This window comes from Emydura macquarii, unplaced genomic scaffold (genome assembly GCF_026122565.2).
Source record: "Emydura macquarii macquarii isolate MOO-44397 ecotype Brisbane River unplaced genomic scaffold, CSIRO-AGI_Emac_v2 contig_2897, whole genome shotgun sequence".
Classification (NCBI taxonomy): Eukaryota; Metazoa; Chordata; order Testudines; family Chelidae; genus Emydura; species Emydura macquarii.
Window position 1 is genome coordinate 27,755,246 of NW_027133034.1, and position 24,059 is coordinate 27,779,304.

Below are 24,059 nucleotides of genomic sequence, written 5' to 3' on the forward strand. Positions count from 1 at the left end.
GCCCCGGTATGTGTCACGGGCGGGGGGAGGCCGAGCTAGCCTGCACCTGTATGTGCGCGCGGGCTGGAGCCGGCCCCCGGAAGCCCGGCGCGTGAGGCGCTGGCCCAGCAGGGGTCACTGCTGCCTCAGCGCGTGGTGCTGCTAGGGCCTGCCGGAGGGAGGGAGCGAGCGAGCGGCGGCTGCGCCAGTAGCGCTGGGGCTAGAGCAGCCGCCCCGCTGCCCCTCCCCTCCCGGCACCGGCCGCTGTCACCATCACCCCTGGAGACAGACACAGCTGAGCGGCGGCCGGCCGGGGGCCGAGACGAGCAGGAGCGGCGGGTCTGGCCACAGCGCTGCTGGGCGAGCTGAGGCGGCGGCTGCTCCTCCTCAAGCCGCCGGGCCATGCCGCTGCTGCTGGGACCGGAGCCAGCCGAGGAGAGCAGGGGCAAGGGCAAGTCACCGGCCGCCCAGGCAGGCGCGAGGAAGAAGAGGCGGCGCCCTCCGGGGCCCCTCCTGGCCACTTGCGCGTTGCAGAATTGGAGCGCGGGCGGGCGGGCGGGCGGCTGGGGGCAGGTGGAGCCTCGCTCCGTCGGGTCCCAGCCCCGCGCCCGCCCGCCTGCCCGTCCGCGGGTGCGCGAGGCTCTCCCTGGCCCTGGAGTTCGCATCTGCGCGTCCCGCGGGCAGAGCTGCGGCTGGTGGCCGCCCCCACAAGCTGGGACGGGTTCCCCCGAAGCCCTGGCCGCACAGCCAGCCTAGCGGGAGCTCGCACGTGCGGGCGCACAGGACGCGGGGAGCTGAGACGCGGTGGTCTCTCTCTCTCTCGCTTCTCTGTCCGGGAGTCAGGGGGTCCCCACGGAGGGGAGCGGGGGGGGGGGGGAAGCGGGGTGCGTTTGCACATGGCCCTGCGACACGGGCGGCCAGCCTCCCAGCGAGCGGCTCTCCCTTCAGTCTAGGTAACTCGTCCCCCCCTGTAAGGCCGGGCGGGGGGCGTGTGTCCGTGTCTCTCTCCTGCCTTGCTGTGCTCTGGTTCTACACAAAAGAGCCGCCCCTGAAATGGGCTGGGAGGGGGAATGTGGCAAATGATTAACCCGGAGACACGGTCGGAACAGGCGCGGAGCTATCCAGCCCGTGTGTACTGTGGTTCAGAGAACGGACACACACACAGGACGCTGACACCCTGCTGTACCTCTGGCAAGAGGGACCCTGGGCAGGGGCTGCATTCTCCTGGCCCGTTGCAATGTGATTTTTCTTTCCCGCAGGGCAGCGGAAAGAGCTTCCAACCCCCTTGCTGAAGATTTTTGCAGGATGCCTAAGGAGGAGTTTTTCCGTAGTGCTTAGCTCACCATCTTTATAGCAGCTGGATGGATACTCAGCTTTCCATGGTCCAGGAAAGAAGTACCTGCATGCCTGCATCTCCCGGGATTGTTGTATTGCTTCGGGACTGCTGAGCTGCATACGTTTCTTCATTAGCGGTGGCATCAATTAAACGCGCTGCGTCTTCCCCTTCTCGAGCCTGGGGTTGCCTTCGTCTCTGCCTCCCATTTCCCCCAGACATCAAAGCAGTGATGGGTTGCTTCTGTGCTGTCCCGGAAGAATTTTATTGTGAAGTTTTGCTTCTGGATGAATCCAAGTTGACCCTAACCACCCAACAGCAGGGGATAAAGGTAAGCCCAGGCTGTGTTGTTTTCATTAGGGTTACCCAGGCACTTGTCAATAATGTTTGAAATGCTTTGTCTACAGCCAGACAGTAGGGGGTAAATCCTGCTTGGGAACATGCTGTTCAGAGAGAGTGGTTATCAAAATATGCTCACTGCTAATTAATATGAAATAGATGGGTTATGTGGCATTTAACTTTACATCACATTTGGTTCACTGAAAAGAAGTATGAATAGTGAATCAAAAAAGCCCCCAAAAGGTGAAAATTATTTCATAACTTCAATTCCGAGTCACTCCATTGACAGAAATTCAGCACAAAAGCATGGCGTTCATGTGGGGCCTTCTAAAAGATTTGCTAGAGTTAATTTGACATAGGCAGCTTCTTTGGCTAAGTAGGTTGTTTTATGGCATATCCTTGTTTGAACAGATGCCAGCTCTTCTGAATGAGTCAAGCTATCTAATACATTGTATATTAGATATTTACAGTATTACATCCAAAAACCAAGAGTGCCAAGTCCATTGCTCAAGAGTTAGGAAATACCAGAACTAAGGCTGCCTTTGCAACCTTGATTTGTCCCCCTTGTGCATGTGCACTATGATACAGTTTTTAACTATGACCACATACTGTTTTTTCCATAGTGCCTTATTCAGAATGGTTGGTGTGCTGGCAATTAATGAGGGTTGTGTGGTGAATGAGGCTGTAGTCTGTAAGATCCCTGCCTCCCTGCAGAAGCTGAAAGGTGTATGCTGTTTGGGGGGATTGTGGCGGGGAGTCTAGCTCCACCAAGGGGAAGGAGCCATTGGTCCCAGACTGCAAGTGAGTACTGGGGACAATAAATGAAAAAATAGACAAGGGAGTGAAAGTTCAAAGTTAAAAACTGGGGTTTTAGAGGGGGAGCTGAAAGATGGTTGCCTGGAGATGGTGAGTCTAAGCCCTCCCCTGCCATTGAACCCAGGCACCAAGTAAATTCTAAAAAAAAAAAAAAAAAAGGGATGGGACAAAGGTCAGAGGTTAAAACTCAGGGAAATGGAGAGGGACACCAAGCAGAGAACCTTTGACAGAGCCCACTGCTTCTCAAAGGTATCTAAGGAGTCAGTGGACACCACCCAGAGGAACTTCACTTGGAGGCGTGACTTAACAAGGGAAACAGTTGCAGAGCACTCGCATCCTCCAGTGCAGCTTCACCCTCCTGGAGTGATAGGTGGGTCTTTAAAGCCAGTGCCAGGAAGAGGTTGACGAGGAAGTCCTGCGACTTTGTGGGGCCACTGAAGTGGTGTATGTAAATGAGGAGGTGCAGGGAAAAGTGCAACCAGAATCTCAGTGAGAAAAAAGGGGGGTTGCAACTTAATGCATCATACATAGATGTATACCAGGATCTCCCTCTCACCCCAGAAAGGACAGGTGTTGGGGAGTTTGTGAACTACACCAGGTACATGCCTGTGCTCACGGCTCCATGATATCAGCTGATAACTGATATCTCTGGTGTGCCATGGGACCAGAATGGAGTACAGATTGGCCAACTTGGATTCCTTGGTCTTCTCAGGGTCCCTCCATTTTGGATTGGGGCAGGGCACAAGGGTGAGGAAGTGTGTAGGGTATGAAGCATAAGCATATACAGGTGTTTCCTGGGTGCGGTTCGGAGACCTGAAAGGTGTGTGGTGAGTGAGGCAGGGGATTGCAAGTAGACAAAGAATAGTACTCATGGTTAAGGCCATTGAATGCTTTTTTGTGGAACTGGATTCTATCCCTGACTCTGCCACAGAGAGTTTCTATGTGAGGTTTGGCAAATCACTTAAACCAATTTTTCACAAATAGTTGCTAATTGTGTCTCATTTTATGCATGCCTACCATGGGACACCTGGAGTCAGATTTGCAGATATCCTGAACAGATATCCTGGCTGCAACTGAGGTCCATTTGAATTGTAGTTTGAACATATGAAGTGTTATGAAATTGTTAAGTGCTCTGAAAAATCAGGCCCTAGGTGTCACCCAAAATAGTAGATGTTTCTGACAATTTTAGTCTTAATTCTCGGTGCATCAGTTCTTCAGATGTACAATGGGGATAACAACAGTACTTAATCTCCTGGGGGTGTTGCCATGTTACATTCATAAGTGCTTCCCAAACATTAAGGTACTATAGTGAGAGCACCATAGAAATGGCCATGAAGAAATTAAGTAGTTTTGTATACAGTGCAGGGTTTGAATATCATGTGTTACATGAGCCCTGAGGCCACACATTGAATATGGAGGATAAATAGAAATACTACTAATACTAATAACTAACTGATTGAGGCAGAGAGCCTATGGAAAAAATAGTTTATAACCGTGTAACTAAAGACTGCAAATGGATAAGGGGCCAGATTAAGTTTGCACAGGCAACCTTATCCATATGTTGTGGAACGTAGAGTATGTCTTCACTATACAGTTAACTGGCCCCCTAACTAGGGAATGAGCAGCTACACTATAAAGCCACACAAGTTTCTATGTCCTCATTGTAGTTGCACTTACCCTTGTGTCATTAGGGCTTCTGGGGCACATCCCATGGTTCTTTGTGCTGCAACAATCTGAGCTGCTTTATGATTCTTTCCCAGTGAATTGTGGGATAACTTGTCTGTCCTGTGGAAAGCATTGGAGGAATTGTGGAAAGCATTGGAGGGCTTTCAGCATTCAAGAGACTTAGCCTGTGGGCAGGTTACCAGCCCAAATGAAAGCAGCATGTGGTCTCTATCCTATTGCCCCTGTTGCCCCAGCTGAGCCAGCTACCCCAGTTTGAAAGCACCACTAAACTTAGGTAAGAAGTTTGTGTGTGTGGACAGGAGGAGTCTTAGGAGTAACACCCAAATGAGAGCCTGGGTGAATTCTGCAGTGAAGGCATACCCATAGAGATTCAGGACTCTTGGGTTCAATTCCAGGTTCTGAGGGACATATAGTCTTGTATTTATAGACCCTTCTGCCCCTGTGTCCCTAGCCTATTTGTGGCCCTCTCTGCTTCTATATGTCACACACCAGCTTCAGTCTCTGTTCCTCTCTCTTCATATCCACCCTCTTCTTTTCCTATCCATCCTCTGCTCCTCTTCCCCCCCCCCCACAGCAATGCTTCCTGCAACCTGTCTTGGCCTCTGTTCTTACCCCCTTTGCATTCCAGTTTCCAGTGCTTTCTCTTTCTCTTCCATGCTGCTTGGGTGCTAGCAGGAAGAGCATGAAGAGCACAGAGAGACAGTTTTCCAGTTGCTGTACCTGGCCTCACAATGATCTCCAACAGCAAAGAGCTTGCAGGGAAAGTCCTGCTTGGTCTCTGCATCCTGGGCTGATGCATGCAGTCTGGTCGGCATGGAGCTGTGCTCTAGTCCTGTGGGTTTTCAACCTTTTTTAATTTGTGGACCCCTAAAAAATTTCAAATAGAGGTGCGGACCCTTTTGGAAATCCTAGACACAGTCTGCAGACCCCACAGATCTGGGGACCACAGGTGGAAATCACTGATCTAGACCATCATTGACAGGTGTTTGTCTAACCTTTTCTTAATTTCACAACCTCCCTAGGTAATTTGTGCCAGTGCCTAATTACCTTTATAGTTAGGTAGTTTTTCCTAATGTCTAACCTAAATCTCCTTTGCTGCAATTTAAGCCATTACTTCTTGTCCTGTTCTCATTGGTTAAAGAAAAAAATTTATCACCTTTTTTATAACAATTCTTTTTTATGTACTTGAAGACTATCATCATGTCCTCCCTTAGTCTTCCCTTCTCCAGACTAAACAAATCCAATTTTTAAAATCTTTCCTTGTGTTTTCTAGACATTTAATAATTTTTATTGCTCTTCTCTGGACTTTCTCCAGTTTGTCCACGTTTTCCACTGGACACAATACTCCAGCTTATCAGTGCTGAGTAGAGTGGAAGAATTGCTTCTTGGGTCTCGCTTAGAGCACTCCTGCTAATACCTGACTCCTCTGATGGTTAGAAGCCTTATAATTTCCAGCCTAAATTTATTCACAGTTAATATTCGTTTGTTCTTTTGCCAACATTGTCCTGTAGTTTAAATAGCTTTTTTCCCTTCCTGGTATTTTATGCCCTCCCTCTCCCCAATGTATTTATAGAGAGCAATCATATCTCCCGTCAGCCTTCATTTTGCTAGGCTAAACAAGCCAAATTTTTTTAGTCTCAGCTCATAAAAGAGTCTGTCCAATTCCCCTGATCACCCTAGCACCCTTCTCTGCACATGTTCCAGTTTGAATTCATCTTTCTTGAACATGGGTGACCAGAATTGTGCTTGGTCTTATTAGTGCCTTGTCCAATGACATTAATACTTCCCTATTTCTGCTGGAATTACCTTCCCTGATACATCCTAGGATCACATTTGCTCTTTTTTATGAGTGCATTGCATTGGTGACTCCTAATCATCTTGTGATAAGACTAATTCACACAGAACTTTCTGCTCCTCTGTCATTTTCTGATGATGAGCCTCCAGTTTACAGCAGAAATTCTTATTAGTCTCTAAGTGGATGACCTTGCACTTTGTACTATTAAATTGAATCTCATTTCTGTTACTTCAATCCTCCAGGTTAAGCAAGTCTCCCTCTGTAATATTCGGATCTTCGTCTGTATTGATGAGGCCTTCCAACTTTGCATCATCAGTGAATTTCTGTTTCAGCAGTTAGCAACACTCCAACTTTATGTTTCATGGTTATTAATGAAAATATTAAATATTGGTTCCCAAACTGATCCTAGAGGAACTCCACAAGTAACCTCCCTCCTGTCATATGAGTAATTTCATAGACCCCCAATCCTGAAAAGGCACTGCTGTGTGTGGATCCTTACACCTACATAGTTCCTGTTGAAGTCAGAACTCCAAATGAAAATAAGGGCCCACATGCAAATCTTTTTTCAGGATTGGAGCCATATGGAGTGCAATGAAAGGAATGGTCTGTTTTAACTTACTGTAACCACAGATTTCTATTTGCAATAAGTTCTGGAATTATTTCTCTATAACCTAGGTCTTTGTTGATAATATGTTGTTTGACATTTTGATCTTGAAATAATCAGGTTTACTAATATTGTTTTACCAACTGAAAGTTTGGAATTACTCATTAACTTTCCTTCTATATCTTTAAAGTATTTTTCATGTTAGTGACTTTATTTGTATATGTACGTTTAGTGATCCAGGGATTAGTTTGGTTTACTTTGTTTTATGATAATATTTCTGTTTTGGAATATGGTACAGGTTATAAAGCTTTCTATTTATGTTTTTGCTCTGTATCAAAGCTTCTGTTGGAGCTTCACATCATAGATCTACCCTTTCCTCTGCTGTCATACTTTTAATTAGGTCTGTAATGGTGTGTGTGGGAAAATGTCTCTGGTACTGTTTTACAAACCTTGAACAGCCCAAGGAGATGGAACAACTCTTGTATTGACAAAAATAATTTTTATGGATAATAGTTAATCCTAGACCATTTGGTGATGTCTGCAATGAATCTGAACTAATTACATAAAATGGGTATTTGAGTTAGTATTTATGTATATTTTTGAAAATACCTCAGAGGATAAAATGTAAGCTTTTCAAGACATTGCCATGCCTGAGGAGCTGTCACAGATTGAAGTGTGAGTAGAGGAGGTCAAATATGAAATTGCAGAACTACTAACTGTGGCAAGTAACCTATTGCTTAAGTCAGCTTCTTTATCAGATGACTGGAGGATAGCTAATATAATGCCAATTTTTAAAAAAGGCTCCAGAAACAATCCTGGCAATTACAGGCCAGTAAGCCTAACTTCAGTACCAGCTAAATTGATAGAAACTATCGTAAAGAACAGAATTATCAGACATATAAAGGGAAGTCATGATTCACAGATCTATTAGAATTCTTTGTGGGTGTCAACAAGCACGTGGACAAGGGTAATTCGGTTGATATAGTGTACTTGGATTTTTAGAAAGCCTTTGACAAGGTCCCCACATCAAAGGCTCTTAAACAAAGTAAGCAGTCATGGGATAAGAGGAAAGGTGGTCCAACTGTAATACAAAATGTTAGGGTATAAGTTAGCTGTTACCAGTCAAGAAAGAAATCTTGGAGTCATTGTTAATAGGTCTCTGAAAACATCTGTTTTATGTGCAGTGGATATCGAAAAAGCTTAACAGAATGTTAGGAACCATTAACAAAGGGATAGATAATAAAACAGAAAATATCGTAATGCCACTATATAAATCCATGGTATGCCTGCACCTTGAATAGTGCATGCAGTTCTGGTCACCCTGTCTCAAAAAAAGATATATTAGAATTGCAAAAAGTATAAAGAAGGGCATCGAAAATGAGTAGGGGTATGAAACAACTTCCATATGAGGAGAAATTAAAGAGATTGGGATTGTTCATTTTAGAAAAGAGACAACTAAGGAGGATATAACAGAGGTCTATAAAATCATGTATGGTGTGGAGAAAAAGTGAATAAGGAAATGAAGTGTAATTTACTCATTTACATAACACAAGAACCAGCAATCACCCAATTAAATTAATAGGCAGCAGGTTTAAAACAAACATAAGGGAGTACTTCTTTACACAACACACATTCAGTGTGTGGAACTTGTTACCAGGGGAAGTTGTGAAGGCTGAAAGGATAAACTGGGTTAAAAAAAGAATTAGATAAGTTCATGGAGGATAGCTCCATCAATGGCTATTAGCCAACATGCTTAGGGATGCATCCCCTTGTGCAGGGTGTCCCTAAACATCTGACTACCAGGAGCTAGGATTGAACAACAGGGGATGGATCACTCGATAATTGCCCTATTTTGTTCCTTCCTTCTGAAGCATCTTGCACTGGCCACTGTCGAAAGACAGGATACTGAGTTAGATGGACCGTTGATCTGTCTGGCCATTCTTATGTTCTTACCTATTGCTTCAGGCAATCCCATTACCTCTGTACAGGCTGCAAGTTTACTGTATATGACAAGGACTATCAGCAATATAGGATAATGGTCATGACAACTGAGGGGTGTATTAATAAATGATCCTTCACTACATGAATGGATTTGAGCTTGTTTGATAGACTAACAAAATGAACAGAGGTTCAGAAGATGACAGCTCAGAATCCCAACTTAATAATATTTAGCATTTTCTACTTTCAGCCCTCAAAGTATTTTCCAAAGAAAGGAAAGTATCGTTCTCCCTGTTTTACAGCTAAAGAAAGTGAATCACAGAGAGATGAAGTGGCTTGGCCAAGATTACACAGCAGGTCAATGGCAGAGCCAGGAACAGAAACCTGAGTCTTTTAACTTCTAATGCCATGCCTCTATCCACTGGACCACACTCAATTTGGAAGTGTTTGTAAAGTTACCTTCTTTGTAGTCACCAAAACTTATTATGTGAGTTTGTTTCTGCTAGCTCATCATTCTCTTCTTACAACTTCATTTTTAAGGAAAGTGTTCTATCACGTGAAAATGAAAAGATTGGCTGTCTATCTCTAAGGACCACTATTTTACTTACAAACAAACAAAATAACCAGGAGAAGGCATTGAATGGAACCAGTCCGATAACTTATGTTCACATTTTGATTTTTCTGTCATACATTGTGCCTAGAGATGCAGTTCAGAGAATAAATATAGTGAGATCATAAAACAATGTATTCTGAATCCAAAATAAGTGATTTAAAGGCTAAGCTTTGTGAATATGGCACATATATCTATGTATATAACCTCCTTCATATATTAAACTGCCAGGTTAGAGGCATGATCCCTACTATCACATAGAAGAACTCATTCTTTTTTCTTAAAGTTAAAGAGACCAATTAATTAAGAAACGGGTGGTTAAAAACCTTGTACTATAAATCAGTTAGAAATTGGTTGTTAATTAAAAGGAAATAACCAGTTTCCCCATGCTGTTATTTTGACTAGTCTCCGCACACATAAATAGTAATTTAAGCAGATTTTATGGTAGAGATAATTTCTTTCAAACAGGCTTAGCTCATTTGTTGGTGTGTCAAAACGTCATCAATGTTTTGATTATTTACAGAGGCATTGCCTAACGTTACGTATTCATAAATGACTAATTCTTAACAGGAGAGTCACATTCCCTATGTGCAGCTTTACTTATTGCAAATCTGGTTTTGTCCTGATACACTTTTAGACCCTGTCTACACTTAGCCCCAAGATTCGGTGGCAGTCGATAGAAGTTACACAAGCTACGTAAAAAACTTGCGTTAACTCCCATCGACTTCTCTGCTTCTCTTCTGCGCGCCGTCTTCACTGCACTGTGCCACTTGTGAAGGTGGTTTTAGTACGTTGATTTCTGGATTGACTGAGCTGGTCTTCACTGACTGCTCAGTTGATCCAGAGAAATTGAGCTGACAGCGGCGACTTTGCCGCCGTCAGTGTAGCCATAGCCTTAGTTGTTACTGCTGGTTTGGGAATCAGAGACTACGATTCGGTAGCTCATTATAAAATGCTGGTTTAGCGTGCACTTGGTAGTACAGATCAATCATTATATTTCAGAAAGAACTGATATCTTGTAATACAAGATATCAAGAATATCAGAAATTCTTCTGTATTTATTTTTCTTGGAAATGGAATTGAAGTTTCTGCAGAAGGAAACAGGTTTATTTTGGTCAGAATAACATCAAACTATTTTGAAACAGCCCTCTTTTATATTTCTGTCTTTCTTGTAATAAGGATTGCTATCTCAGGAAAATGTTAGCTACTTCTCTAAAGCGCTGGAATCTCAGTGTTAGACTTAAATCTTTTGCTTATTATATGGGGCTAACAAGATACCTGTTATAATAGGCCAGTGTCAGAACTGCAATTACAAAAGTTGTGTACAGGATTGTTACTCTAATTCTTGTATATACTGAATATGTGCACATCAGAGAATAGCTCTGAAATCAGATATAACCATCAAACCACTGACGTTCTAGCTCGTGCACCACTGAAACCCTGTTTTGAGGGCTTATGTGGGACTCGTGGTGCCTGGACCTTGTGCGTCCTCTATATATGAGTGAATTTCACCCTATTTTTGCAAATTATGTTATAGGCCAAATCATATTTTACTTACACAAAACTCCCAGTGAAGTCACATGGTTATTTTGTAAATTAAAAATTGAGCAAATCTGTTGCATATTTTCCAGTACCATAATAATCTCCTACTGAGAAGCAAATAAACTGAGAACCAATTTTTTAAAATAGCTCTCAGTATCTCTCAAAATCAGGCCTCTCATTTAGGTGCCTAGCTTTAGCCAACCAAATTCAAAGATTTTAGTGAAGATATATCCCAGGTCTCAGGAAATTATGCATTTGCTGAAAGCAAAGACACTTTGGAAAGTTTTGACTGTATGATTTAGAATAATATCCATGTTAGGGACACGTTACCATGGCTGAGACACCTGGGCCCAGCAGTTGTAAAGCCAGGATTGCCATGGTGTGTGAATGCTCAAGCAAACCCACAAACTTGGGTCCCACAGACCCAGGTTTACAGTGCAGTGCCCACATACCCATGTAGATTAATGCAAATAAGGAGTAACTGCACTGAAAATCAGTTGTTAAAGTAACGTAAATTGCAATAAGTGATATCAGAACCTAGCTTAATGATTTTTAACTTGACAATCTTGCTTTTAGCTTAATCCTGCTAGATGCTGAGCACTGTGGCCCCAATCTAGTGAAACATGTAAGATATGTTTAAGCACATTAGTAATCGCACTGAAGTTTAATTCTAGTTACACACAAATGCTGCATATTTCTGACCTCCAAATGTCTGTATTGCATGCAGAATGTAAAAGGCCCTTCATTGCCATTGCTAAGAAATTCATGTAGCAAAAGAATTCCTCCTTAAGATCTTTCAGTTCTCATTTTCCAGGTATACGCTGAGGATAGTTAAGTACTGGAGCATTCATTATCAAACTGTACAGCCCAGCCACAAACCTCCTGCTGATTTTACCCACCCATCTGAAATTTCATAAACAGGAAGACAGATTACTTTCTTGTTTCTGGCTTATAAACAAAGAGTCATTCATCATCTTCTTGAAAAGAGAAGGTAAACACTATCAGCTAAAAAAAAAACCCTCCCTGCTTTTTTTCTGTGTTACACTAAAAAACGACTGTAACAAATTCAGCATGTTATGATTTTAGAATATTATTTAGCTAAACAAGAGTGTTAAAAGTTCCCTTAACATGGAGGGTCCTGTTATTAAACATATATACTCATTATCAAAATCTCACAGGATGTATTACTTGCTGTATGTGTGAATGCGCACACACACACTTTCTTCAGTACACAATAAGAGATAAAGACTGTAGTTTCACAGGGATCAGAAGAAGGAAGGACAAGAGAATAGGAATAGTCATTCCAAACAATTTAAATGTTAAAAAGTCGCGTTAGAAAAATCTTAGGAAATCTGGGAGCATGTGTTATTGATGCAGTTAACCCAAGATTTCACTGAACAACAACATTTCACTTGGTTGCATTACAAGGCTAATCTTTGTTAAGGATTCAGTTGTGCATTAAGCATAAGCAGACTTCTCTTCAAAAAACAGACAGACCACTTCTTTTCCATGACAATATGTATTACTTATTCAAAGAAACTACCTTCCAGAGAGAGAACTGTCTCATGGTAACTATCAGTGTTCACATTTAACAAAAGGAATTTTCTCTTCCACGCTTTTTTCCTCTCTATTCTGTCTCATGTATTCAACTCCTTTTGTCCCCGTTTCCCCAGCTCTATAATTTCTCTTTTTCTTTTCCCCCTTCAGATTATGGTTTTACATCCACTTGCTGTTGTGACCATTGCTATCATTAGTCTCTGTCCATGCCAAGCTGTGCTATACTGGCCCTTCCTGTCTGACAAACAGGAAGGATGTATTTTGCCTCCAAAAGCACCATTTGAGCACAGTAAACTTAAGTTTAACTAGGTTAGTAGTTAAAACAGTACATGATTTACAGTCGATAGAAATGTATTTTAAAATGAGTGACCAAATTTTATCCAACTTTCTGCCAAAAATTGTTCTGAAAAGTGGAGTAACATCACCCTCCCCACAGGCATAGGCATACGGTTCCACACTTTTTGAAAATTGTGTGTACACTCCTTCAATACTGCAATAAAAACCAATAGCCTATAGTACCCTTCTGCATTAGTAGCTCTTTCTTTTAGATACTGCTACGGGTTATCCACTTCTATGCGACAGTGTGGAACGATCTTTTGAGCCCCAGTGCTCAGAGTGTCAGCAGCACCCACAACTGAGGACGTGAAGGCAGCAGCAGGAACCTAAGTGCAAGTAGACTATATTTAGGCTGCCGCCTTGTCTTAACCTGTTAAATGAATTGTATACTGGAGTAAGTACAAAATATACAGTCAGTATTAAGCCTTTGTATCTGGCCAAAAAGGTGAAATCATTTGCAAATATTTGAAACATGCACTGGTAAACACAGTCAGCCAAACCTTGCCCAGATGTTGATGCATGATTACTCACTTTGGAAGATGTTGTTGAATAAAATGTAGTTAATACATATGCCCTACCATTAAAAACAGAGAGAGAGAGAGAAGAAAACACCCTGAAGGGGAAAAAGGATTCAGGTCAAATATTTGAGAACGGGATCCAGGAAAGTAAAGTAATTGGTGGCTTTTCATCTTTCTAACAGCTGGTAGTGATACAGCATGTAGGACTGAAGCATACTGCCCAGTTTTTATTTCTGATAAAAGTCCATTATTGTCATGGCAATAGAAATTTAACAAAGTGACGTCAGTTGTAGTTTTCATCATTTTCATTAAATTCTCTCTCAGGTATTACTAGAATGATATGGTCCCTTCAAAAGCTAAAGATTTTCCTCTAACTTCATGTGACTGCATTTTATAATTGCTGTAATTCACCAGTTGTTAGTTTTATTAGAGTTAGCAATTTTTAATAGGCTAAACTAAATAAGATTTATGATTAGATGCCACATGTTGGTATTTTAAGTGTATTTCAATTTTGTTTTTCTCAGACACACAAATCTGAATTTTTAAATCTCCAAATACAGAAATCCAAAAGAAAAAGACTTAATAAAAATACCACCTCTGTTTATATTTTTCCTGACTCTACTTGGAAATTACTTCTCATTAAAACCACCAAAACAGATCCATCTGACAATATTGCTACTCAAACCTCAGGTTGACTGAGAGAACTTCATTTAAAAGTTAATGGGTTTCTGTCTTGCTGTCAGACTGGTTTCATTAATTTAGTTAAGTGCACCTAGGGAAAAAAGAAGTGTCTTAGTATTAATTCATTACATGGTTACTCCTTGGAGGATTAAAAATTGCTGGTCTCATCTGTTAGGATTCTGAAGAGATTAGTAATCTATTTCAAATATGTAACAGTAATTATGAAGTGTGGTTAATTTATAGCAAGGTTTGTGAAGTCCTTTGTTCCTTTTATATCTTCTTAACTGGATGACAAAAATGTGGAAATGGCTGATTGCATATCCAACTACTTGTATTCTGTGAACTCTGATTTCTCACTATTATTTTAAATCAGTGTTGTAACATTTCCCAAGAGAATAGCAATTTTTCTTACCATGTTATATTAAAATAGAACATAATCAATTTAAACTTCTGTCATTAAATGTTTTCTCTACTATTCTTACAAATAATCCGTAGAAGTATTATATAAGTGAGAGTAAAGAAAAAATATTTTCCTCTATTTTTTCAGTTTATTTACATTGCACATTTGACAATATTTTGTGTGTGGTCATTTCCCCCTGTTGTTTGTGTGAGTCTTTGACACTGCAAGAGGCAATAGATACTTTTTGTTTGTGTTTTTGTTTGTTGTTGTTGTTTTTTTTTGGGGGGGGGGGCAGGCGGGTGCGGTAAAACCACAAAGATTCCAATATTGATTTACAGACAGGTGCGGTACTTTTAGGCTAGTTTGTTTGTTTGTTTGTTAATTGAATTAAAAGTAAATTCCAGTTGATGTCCCTTTAACTTATGTTTTTTTGTTAATCATTCTTTACAAAATAATATTATTCTGCATTTCTAAAGGATTTTTCTACCAAGGACAGGCCTTTTACTTCTACACCAGATAAGATGAGGGAAACAAAAAGCAGACTAATTTCCATGTTCAGCATTGACATAAAATTACGATTCTGTAGCTCACAGAGAGAAATTACATGTTCCAGAATTATCATCAGTAGAAAATCTTTGCAGTTTAGTGTTAACAGAATTTGCAGGAATTTTTTTAAATTACACTTTCATAGCTAAATGAATTTCTTATCACAAAAACGATATTTTGGATTTTCAAGAGTTGAGAAATATAGCATGTAGCAAAAATCACTATCAAAATGGAGTCGCTGTTTTCCATTTCCATACACCACACTAACAGTAATTTGAGTTTTAAAACCAAATTTCTTTATCAAGCTTATTGCAACAAATGTACGCAATTTTAGAGGTCTGTTCCCTACTTCCATATGTATTTAGCTCAGAAAAAGAAGACACCTTTTGTAAACAGTTTATTGAAGTCAAAAGAGCTGCGCTATTATGCCAACAAAAAAATCTAACCAAAATTTTTCAATATTCTGTAATGTTTTGAAAGTGTCAAATCTGAGACATTTGTATTGCCTAAAATTCAAGTTTAGTTAGAAAAATGTTACTCTCTACAAGATGACTGAAAATAACCCCAGAAATAATTAAGAGTTGGTGTCACAGCTAACTGACAGCTGTGCTGCATCCACACTACAAAATGACAGGGCTTAGACTTGAGTCTCAGTGGGGTTTGGTCTCAGACCCATTCCCTCAGGTGGGTCCTAGGACTTGGGCTAAGTGCTTGCTAACTCGAGTCAGACAGATTTGTGTATGGAGGGTAAGGGATTTTGGCACCAACTTGTGTCTGAGACCAGGTTTACAAAGCAGTGTAGACGTACCCAGTGAGATCGGAATCAGGTACATATATTGTAAACAAAATCACTTCCCTGTCTGTGCTAATATCACCTTGTTACAGATTATTAGAACTGAAAGAATACTAAACTTCCCATTTACTTTTTGCTATTGATTCTGTTTACTTTTTGTATTGCTCTCAGTTTAGACAAGGAAAATTGTCAGTTTCATATTGGGTTAGTCAGTTTAATTCAGAATCTCAGTGCTGCAGTGTGACAGATTGTTGAAACATTTCAACAGAAGTAGTTTTTAATTAACTTTGTATTTCCTATTTTTATTCACAGAAAATACAATTTCCCCAATTAAATTTACTGACTTTATTTTTTCCCTCAGAGATATTGAAACAACATATTTTGCTTTGAGTTGGTTTAACCTAAATTTAAACATTTTGGTTTGTTGAAATGAATCGCAATAGTGTGTTTTGTATCAGTTTGACATAGGCTGACATCATGGGCACTGACGTCAGTGGGAAATGCAAGGTGCTCAGCACTTTTGAAAATTGGGTGGAGCCTCACGTTAGGCACCCATTTTTGAAAACCATATTCATAAGACAGATCTTAGAACAGGTGTAGATTGTTTAGATTGTAAACTGTTCAGTGTGCTTGCCTATTTGTATAACACCGAGCAAGTTTTGGATACTACTCTAATAGTCATAATAGTAATAATAATAATGATCAATAATAATGAAGCACTGGAAAGGTGGTCAAGCCCAAACACATCAGTGTCTCCATCTCTGCAGTCAAAGGGATTAAAATATCAGTGAATCTAGGCAGGAGGAGGAATGGAAGGAGAAGAATGCTGCTTCCATCATGTCATTTTTAACACCACTGCTCCACCCACCAAGCCCCCTCCGGGAGTTGGGGGAGTTTGAGCCAGCTGCCCTGTCACCATGACAGGGAGCGACACTGCCCCCCCGCCTCCAGTGTGTACCTCCACTGCAGGCACCCCTCCTCCAGCTTCCCTCCCTGCAGTATCCTCTTTTCGGGAACCTGAAACATGGAAACCCTAACAGGACCCAATGAAGAGGCACAGTTAGCTATGTTTTTATGCAGGTGTTTGAAGGAGCTGAACACCCTACCTCTTGGGAGGTGTGCAAGGGAAAGAGACATTTCCCTCTTTCTGCTCAAAAAAAGAGGTAAGAGGCACTCAGTGTCTAGTCCATTTGCTGCTGGTTTATATTACTGTTTTAAGATTTTGCCCAGTGAATAATGGTCAAGCAAGAAAAGATAGCTGGAGAGCGGTTTGTGAACTTTTCTAATGTGGTAGGTGTGAACTGGCTAGTAAAACGACTCAATAAACTGAATTGCCTCAAAATGTGTCTGTTTTGTAAGTAGATTTGAATGTGGGTTAGCTGAACAGACCTAACTTGGAACTTTCTGAACACACAACTATCACTTTACCTAAAATCTCTATCCAGCAAACTATTGAAGAACTCCCACCTTTGAAGAAATGCAGGCAGCCTTTTGCACTGTGAAATGTGGAAAAAGCAGTTGGATGTGACAATGTCATGGCAACAGAGGTATTGACATATGGGGGAAACTTGATCAAAGAGCAAATATGTGAAATCAGGCCCACGATAGACTTGAAGATCAATCCTAGTGAGTAACGAATCCGCTTATGCCTGTGTTAGAGTCAAACCCTTCATATAGACTTTGAGGTTAAACAAAATCCCTGAGTTCTGTTTGAACACATTTACAATCTAGAGAGTCTCCACTTCTCACCCACCTCCTGTGGATTCTAAGGAATTTTGTGTTTGATGAGAGAGATTTAATTACATTATAAAGTACTTTTAAAAGTCTGAATGATTTTAGACAGTAGCCATTGTTTTCCCCTTACATGACATATGACCACATAAATGTTTTTCCGCCTTGTATTATTATCATTTATATTACAGTTCCAGGGGGTAGCCGTGTTAGTCTGTTTTTAGCAAAACCGCAAGAGTCCTGTAGCACCTTAAAGACTAACACATTTATTTGGGCATAAGCTTTCGTGGGCAGAAACCCACTTCGTCAGATGCCACAGGACTCTCACTGTTTATATTACAGTAGAACCTATGGGATCTAACAGAGAGGCCATTGTGCTAGAGCCTGTACCAACACAGTAGAAGTCAGTCCCTACCTTGCATAACCTACGCTTTAAATAAACAAGAGAAAGTGTGAGACAAAGGAAATATATCTCCACTTTGCAGGTGAGGAACTGAGGGACGGAGTGGTTAAGTGACTTGCTAAAGGTCACACAGAAAATGTGTGTCAGAGCCAGGAATTGCACCTAGATCTTCTGAGTGCCATTCCAATATCTTCACTACAAGACCATTCTCACTATCTTTCACCTCCCCACTTATTTATGAAGATCCCCTCCTATCACATTTCCTAGCTTTCATTTCCCAGTGTTGCTGAACGCAGATCTGTCCTGGAATATGTAATGCTGAAGAGACTGGCCCCAGGCATAGGTAATTTCAAGTGCTGAACCAAATGATAGGAATCAGGTGTGGGTGTTTTGGGTTGAGAGGAAGGAAGCCTGCTGGAGTGTCACAGGGTTAGAATGTGTTTGTGCATGGTGGGAGACACGAAAAGTTCAGATAACCCTCTGACCTTTTGAATATATTTCTGAAGGTATCTCCAGTCCAGTGGAGGTTAAACCGTCATTTTATCATATGGCCCAAGATACAAGTATTTTGTGGATCTGAACTCATTGACCTTTGGGAAGTATTTTAATTTATCTTCCTTAACAGTGAGTCAGCAGGTGAAAAGTTGTGCAAGGTCTCTTCTTGCTTCTTTGGTCTCTCTTCTCATCTTCCCTTTCATCCTGTCCTGCTTGGGAGGAGTTGGGCATACCCACAAGCTCAGTCTGTATTGGTGCAAGCTCTCTACAGACTTGTGCCTGATCCACCGTCAGGGCATTTCTCTTCAGTGCTCCTTGTCTCTATGGTAACATGAGAGAGGAAGTGCAGTAGAAAGATGTGCTAGAAAGGAAAGGTCTTCAGCCATATACCACCTTGGACTGAATTCTCATAGGTCTCATAAGCACATAATGCAGGATAGACACTAGACAGTGCTTGCATGGGAGAGCATAAAGGGAAAATCTGTGGGCTGCTGGGTATGGTGTTGGTGGTTCGGAAGCTGGCACTCTTCTCTTTGGGTCAGTACTAAATCACAGTTCCAGACTGTTTGTAGGAGGCATTGGATGTAATGTAAAACTGAGCACTCAACCAGTTGTGGTTATTAAGGTTCATGGTACTTTCATAAGAGCAGGAACTTTAATCCATTGTCCTAGTTAAACAATGCAATTACAGGGTAGAAATTTTATCTACGGTGTCATTGTACTCTTTATTTTTGTTCTGCACTGTTGCCTAGTATTGCTGTGTATTGTTTAATAGCTGCCATGTTCTACCCAGATGCTTGTTGAAGTGATTCTTATATATATCATTGATGTGTTCGGAAATTTAGGTTTTATTGCAACCAATAGGTTTTAGAGGGTTTCTTTATATGCACAACCACTACACTGTTATAATCTCTCAGAGGAGAGTGGAATTCCTTGATTACTCTCCTGTACTTATCTTTCCACTGTAGCGTGTCTTGAGGGAACACCTGAATAGGCTATTTATCCTCTTTATTTAACAAACAGTACTCTGAGTCAAAAAGCAAACAAAGAAACAGAGAACATGTGTATAGGAAATACCAAAATGAATCCAATAAGCCAAATACATGAATGCTAAAAACTTACACATGATAGAGCTGTCTTTTCCAGAATCCATTACTTATATGCAGATGTGTGTGTCTTTGGAAATGTGAACCGTCCAGGAATTACTCAGTCCTCAGCCTTTCTCCGGGATGTTTTTTCCTCAGCAGGGGATTCAGCAGGAAGTATCTGATGTAAAGATCACAAATTTCCTTCTTTAGATTTTGCTATCTGAGTCAAAGGCTACAGTAAACATAGCTTGGAAGTGATCAATTTTAAACTGTCTCCTCTCCTCCTAACAGTTTAACCTGTTGCCAATCCACTCACTGTATTCATTTTAGAGCGTCCCCTCCTAAAAGCATAGAAGACATGCCGGTGTTGCTCACTCTCGTGATTTTTATTGTGAGTCTCAAAATTGGGTGTGTTTTTTAAAGCTTCCGATCAAGGACGCACGTGATTATGTAATAACTTTAGTTTTCATTTAAAAAAAAAAAAGTGAACTTCTAGCCCTTGAGGTTGTGCAGAGAAGCTTGTAAATGTGAACCCAAAGACTCAAACACTAGAAGGCCAATACATTTATTATTTTTTTTAAAAAGCTTGTTATTTTGGGGGCCTAGCTCATGGGTTTTGACTACTTCAAGTTGGCAGTACTGAATCTTGGAGCTATATAATGGTGGTTCCTGATATCACCTCTGCAATATTTTAAGGCTGCGGAGTCTGAGCTTTACCACAGTTTATGCTGTATTTAGAGCATACAGTGCTGAATAATAGTATCGTGTGTAGATGCTATTAGAATACCATGACAATTATAAACTCAGTACTATTGCACAATTCAACAAATGGCTTTGTGATTGTCAAATTCTCCTTTTCAAAATAGATTTTAATTAGTTCCTATGGCAAGTAGTATAATATAGCTTAGAGGCACACATTTCTTTGTATCAGCAAGAGTAGCTGTTCCATAAAACTTTAATTCAACTTCACTTACATTTAATGATGTGATTTGATTTCTCTTTTTTAAATCACAGACATGATTCAATATCTAATCCATGATCTTCTGTTTCTGTTGTTGGATAAAAATCAATGCCTAGTTGCTTCATGCTATTATCTTATGAGCCCAGTTGTCATTTACATTAAAGAAGTGCTCTGGCAGTGTAACAGGGCCTTAAGTTGGGTAAATTATATTTGTCTATTCACATTCACTTTGTAGTTGAGAATTCAGTCTCCTGCGCTGGATTTTTAGTATAGTCACTTAGGTGTTTTTGAGACTCCCACTAGGCAACTATCTGCATCTTTAGGCACCTAAATTCCTTTGAAAGTCTGGCCCCATGTCTTTTGGGCTTGATTCTGATCTTGCTTACAATGATGTTAAACCAGGGCTTGACAAATTTGCTTTGGAGCTAGGAGCCAGCCCAAAAATTAACGAGCCAGACAACGTGGGCCCAGTGGCTGGGTGCCCTGCCCGGAGCGCGGCAGCCGCTCTCCCCTCCCGGCCCCGGCCCTTCCCCCCACCCCTCTCCCGCAACGTGGGTCCAGTGGTGAGGCGCCCTGGCTGGAGTATGGCAGCTGCTCTCCCCTCCCGGCCCTGCCCCTTCCCCCTCCCCTCTCCCACAATGTGGGCCCAGCGGCAGGGTGCCCTGGCTGGAGCGCGGCAGCCGCAGCGCTGCCCCCTCCTGGCCCTGCCACATGGACGCTGTGGTGCCCTGGCTGGAGCACGGCATCTGCTGCCCCCAGAGAAATACTAGGCGTCAGAATTAAATTTCTAGGCGCCATGGCAACCTGGCGCCCCGGGGTTTGTCAAGCCCTGTGTTAAACCAGTGTAACTCCCATTGACTGCAGGGGGTAGGAGGAGAATCAGGTCCTTTGCATCCTTCCTTTTTCATGTTTTTGTTTTCAACTTTACTTTGCCCGTTTTAATTCATTGTGAACCCGATGAATTAAGCACATTTATAATGTTATAAAGGTGTCTGCACTGGAGGTTGTGCCAGAATAGCTGATTTGGTTTTAAAAAAGAAAAAAAGTCACACCTCTAACCAAAATAGTTATACTAGTACAAAAACTGCATGTAGATCAGGATTTAGGTGCCTTTTTGTATATTCTTATCGGAAAATATCTATTGCTAATCATTTATAAGAAAAAAGTTTATTATACAAAAATGTATGTATGTGATCAAAAGAAGGGACATAATCAGCCTTTCTCTCTTTCTCCTCTCCTCCCCGTTCCCCATTTGTTGGTTTATTCACTTTTGTGCTGTCTAAATACTAGTTGGCGAATTCTCTGGGGCAGGGTCTGCCTTGGTGTTGCTTATTTGTACAGTGCCCTAATTCCTGATTTGTGTTCTTAGGTCTAGCACAATAGAAACAATAATTATAATAAGTGTAATGTACATAGTGGATTTGTATGAAAATATTTGCTCTACTGTTTCATTTTGTATAGCAGGAAACTGCTGTATATTTTTAAAAATAATCCAAATGCCTTATTGTTGTGATTGAGGGAGTACAAACCAGTGAAATAAAAGGTATTGTTTAATGACTGTTCAGAACCCTCTTGCTGATAAATATGGCTCTAGTGCTCATGACAGGTAGAATGCAAGACTTCCTTTGTTTACACTTCAAAGAAAATCACAACAGCAACTGTTGATTAAACAATCCTTTATGGTTTTTCTGTCTGAGGGTTGGACAGAAGAGCTGAGGGGAATACACGTTTTCCCTGTATTATGAATCCTTTGCAAGCCTGTACTGAATACAAAAAGCCTGTCAGACAGATCAGATTTCCTATTCCTGGTGACTATTCATAACGATGAGCTAAGCTGATTCCAAACTGCAAGTGTGTTTGTGTGCATGTTGAACTTCACATTATATACCTGCTGTTTACAGACACTTTGCTGGATTCTGATATTTTACTGGATCCTGTTATTTTACTGGTCCAATACATTTTTGCTTAATTTTCTGTACACACAATACCCAATCTCCACAGCAAATTCAGTTATGCCACTTTGCTACCATTTGACTGGATTTTCTTATCCTACATTCCTTCTGTGAGCAAAAAAAGGAATGTGAATCAGAGAAAGCTTAAGGAATTGAATAATAAATAGGCTGCAGTCTTTTAGATGTCTTTCTTTTTATTGGTAACAATACTGAGTCTACTCTGCTCTATATACTGAAAGTTGTATGGGAAGAAATACATATTAAGACAAGAGCAAATCCACTCAAATCAGTGCATTTGCATCCACGTGCTTCAGTAGTGAATTAGATCCAAAACGTATAATTACTCTAATTTGGGGATTGGGAGGGGAGCATGCTTATGAATACCTCTGGAGATAATGAGTGTGTGGAAGAATGGAGAATAGCATCCTTTTGAACGCTTTCACATCTTCTTTATGCACCTGTGCAGTAAAGTTTTAACTTGGCTGTTTTGGAGTTTTAGTGACAGAATTCATAGGATAGGACGTAAATAAAACACAATAACATTTACATTTTATTTATTTAATTTTGCAATGTGTTAAAATGCCGTTATTGCTTATGAAAGGTCTCAGATTCAGAGCCTTTGAACATGAAGCCTCTTTATCCACACTAGAGGTACATTATGGGCACCGGCAAAGGAGATTCCTTACACTGCAAAGGAGATGTCTTACCCTGCCCCATCAATGTGCTTCAACTCTGACCTAGATACCATTCACAAAGAGAAAAAATGAAAGGGGAATACAAAATGCCATTGGCCCATCTACAGCCTGTGATAGACTAATCTATATTGAAATCATCTATAATGAAAAGCACACTGTCTGGTTTACCTTCAGTAAACAAGTCTTCTGGTTTAAATCCCTAACTCAACCTTTCTCTTGACAAAGAAAAGAGGGGGAAAAGTGGGAGGGAAGAGAGGGAAGTGAGTCACATCATCATTTGCTTCCCTGCATGACTTCTGTATGTTCCAGGAACCTTTGTATATTGGGTTAACAATAATAATAAATTATAGAGTATACAATTTTTTGATGAAAAATGGCCATGTTTGTGGAAAATGTTTGTTTATTTCTGTTGAAGTTTTCAGTTTTTTTATTGACAAAACATTTGTTCTTTCATCAACAATTCAGAAAAATTCTGTGAACATTTAAAAAAAATCAAACTGCATTTCTGCCAAAAAAAAAAAAAAAAAATTCAAAAGAAACAAAATATATTTACCCTTTCTCAACCATCTCTATTTAAAAGGGAAAACATTAAAAACCATTTTGGGATAGTTCCCACGTTGTCCTTCATGTGAGAGTCTTGAATTTTTATATTCTCAGGTAATTGCTTCAGAAAAGGTCTTCTACCCTAAATGAGAGGAGAGTGGATTCTTGTACCTTTGTTTCCTTTTCAGCTGCAAGGAGAGATGCAGCTCAGATTATGTTTGGTGTGATATCATGTTCATGTCCTTAAATTGTCTTGCTGAATACCTCCAGCAAAAAAGAAGGAAATAACCTGCTATTTTTTATGTAATAATAATAACAATAAAACATTTTTGGGGAAAGGGAAACAACTTTGAGGTTGGCTTTATCCATCTGTAACAAAACAGTAAAAGACATAAATATAGCTTTGCCTAACAGTTCATCCCCAGTAGACAGACTTGAGGTAGGGAGGCTAGAACTCTAAAAATAGCTGAATAAATTGAGCTTTGAAGTTGCAGCTCAAGGCTGTTAAGCCCACCCCTCTCCCTAGGGTTCAGAGCTGGAGCTCCAGTGTGAGCTGCAACTTTCAAAATGCTCTCTATACAGCTATTTTTAGAGTGCTACAGCGAGCCACACTACCTCGAGTCTGTCAACCTAGGCTGGGAGGCTTACTTCCAATTGCTCCAAAATGCTGTGTAGACACATCCTAAGGGTCTAGTGAAGACGAGGGACTAACTTCTCT

At 40.8% G+C, this 24,059-nt stretch overlaps 1 protein-coding gene across 1 annotated transcript in view; it reads left to right on the plus strand.

The window, feature by feature from the left end:
- Positions 1-248: 248 nt before the first annotated feature.
- EPB41L4A (erythrocyte membrane protein band 4.1 like 4A) overlaps positions 249-24,059 on the plus strand; it is a 209,401-nt gene continuing 185,590 nt past the window's right edge. Inside the window, exons 1-2 of the mRNA XM_067568812.1 lie at positions 249-430; positions 1,239-1,643. Of these exons, the coding sequence (XP_067424913.1) occupies positions 1,545-1,643 (99 nt within the window). The 5' untranslated portion in view covers positions 249-430; positions 1,239-1,544. The remainder of the gene's footprint in view (positions 431-1,238; positions 1,644-24,059) is intronic.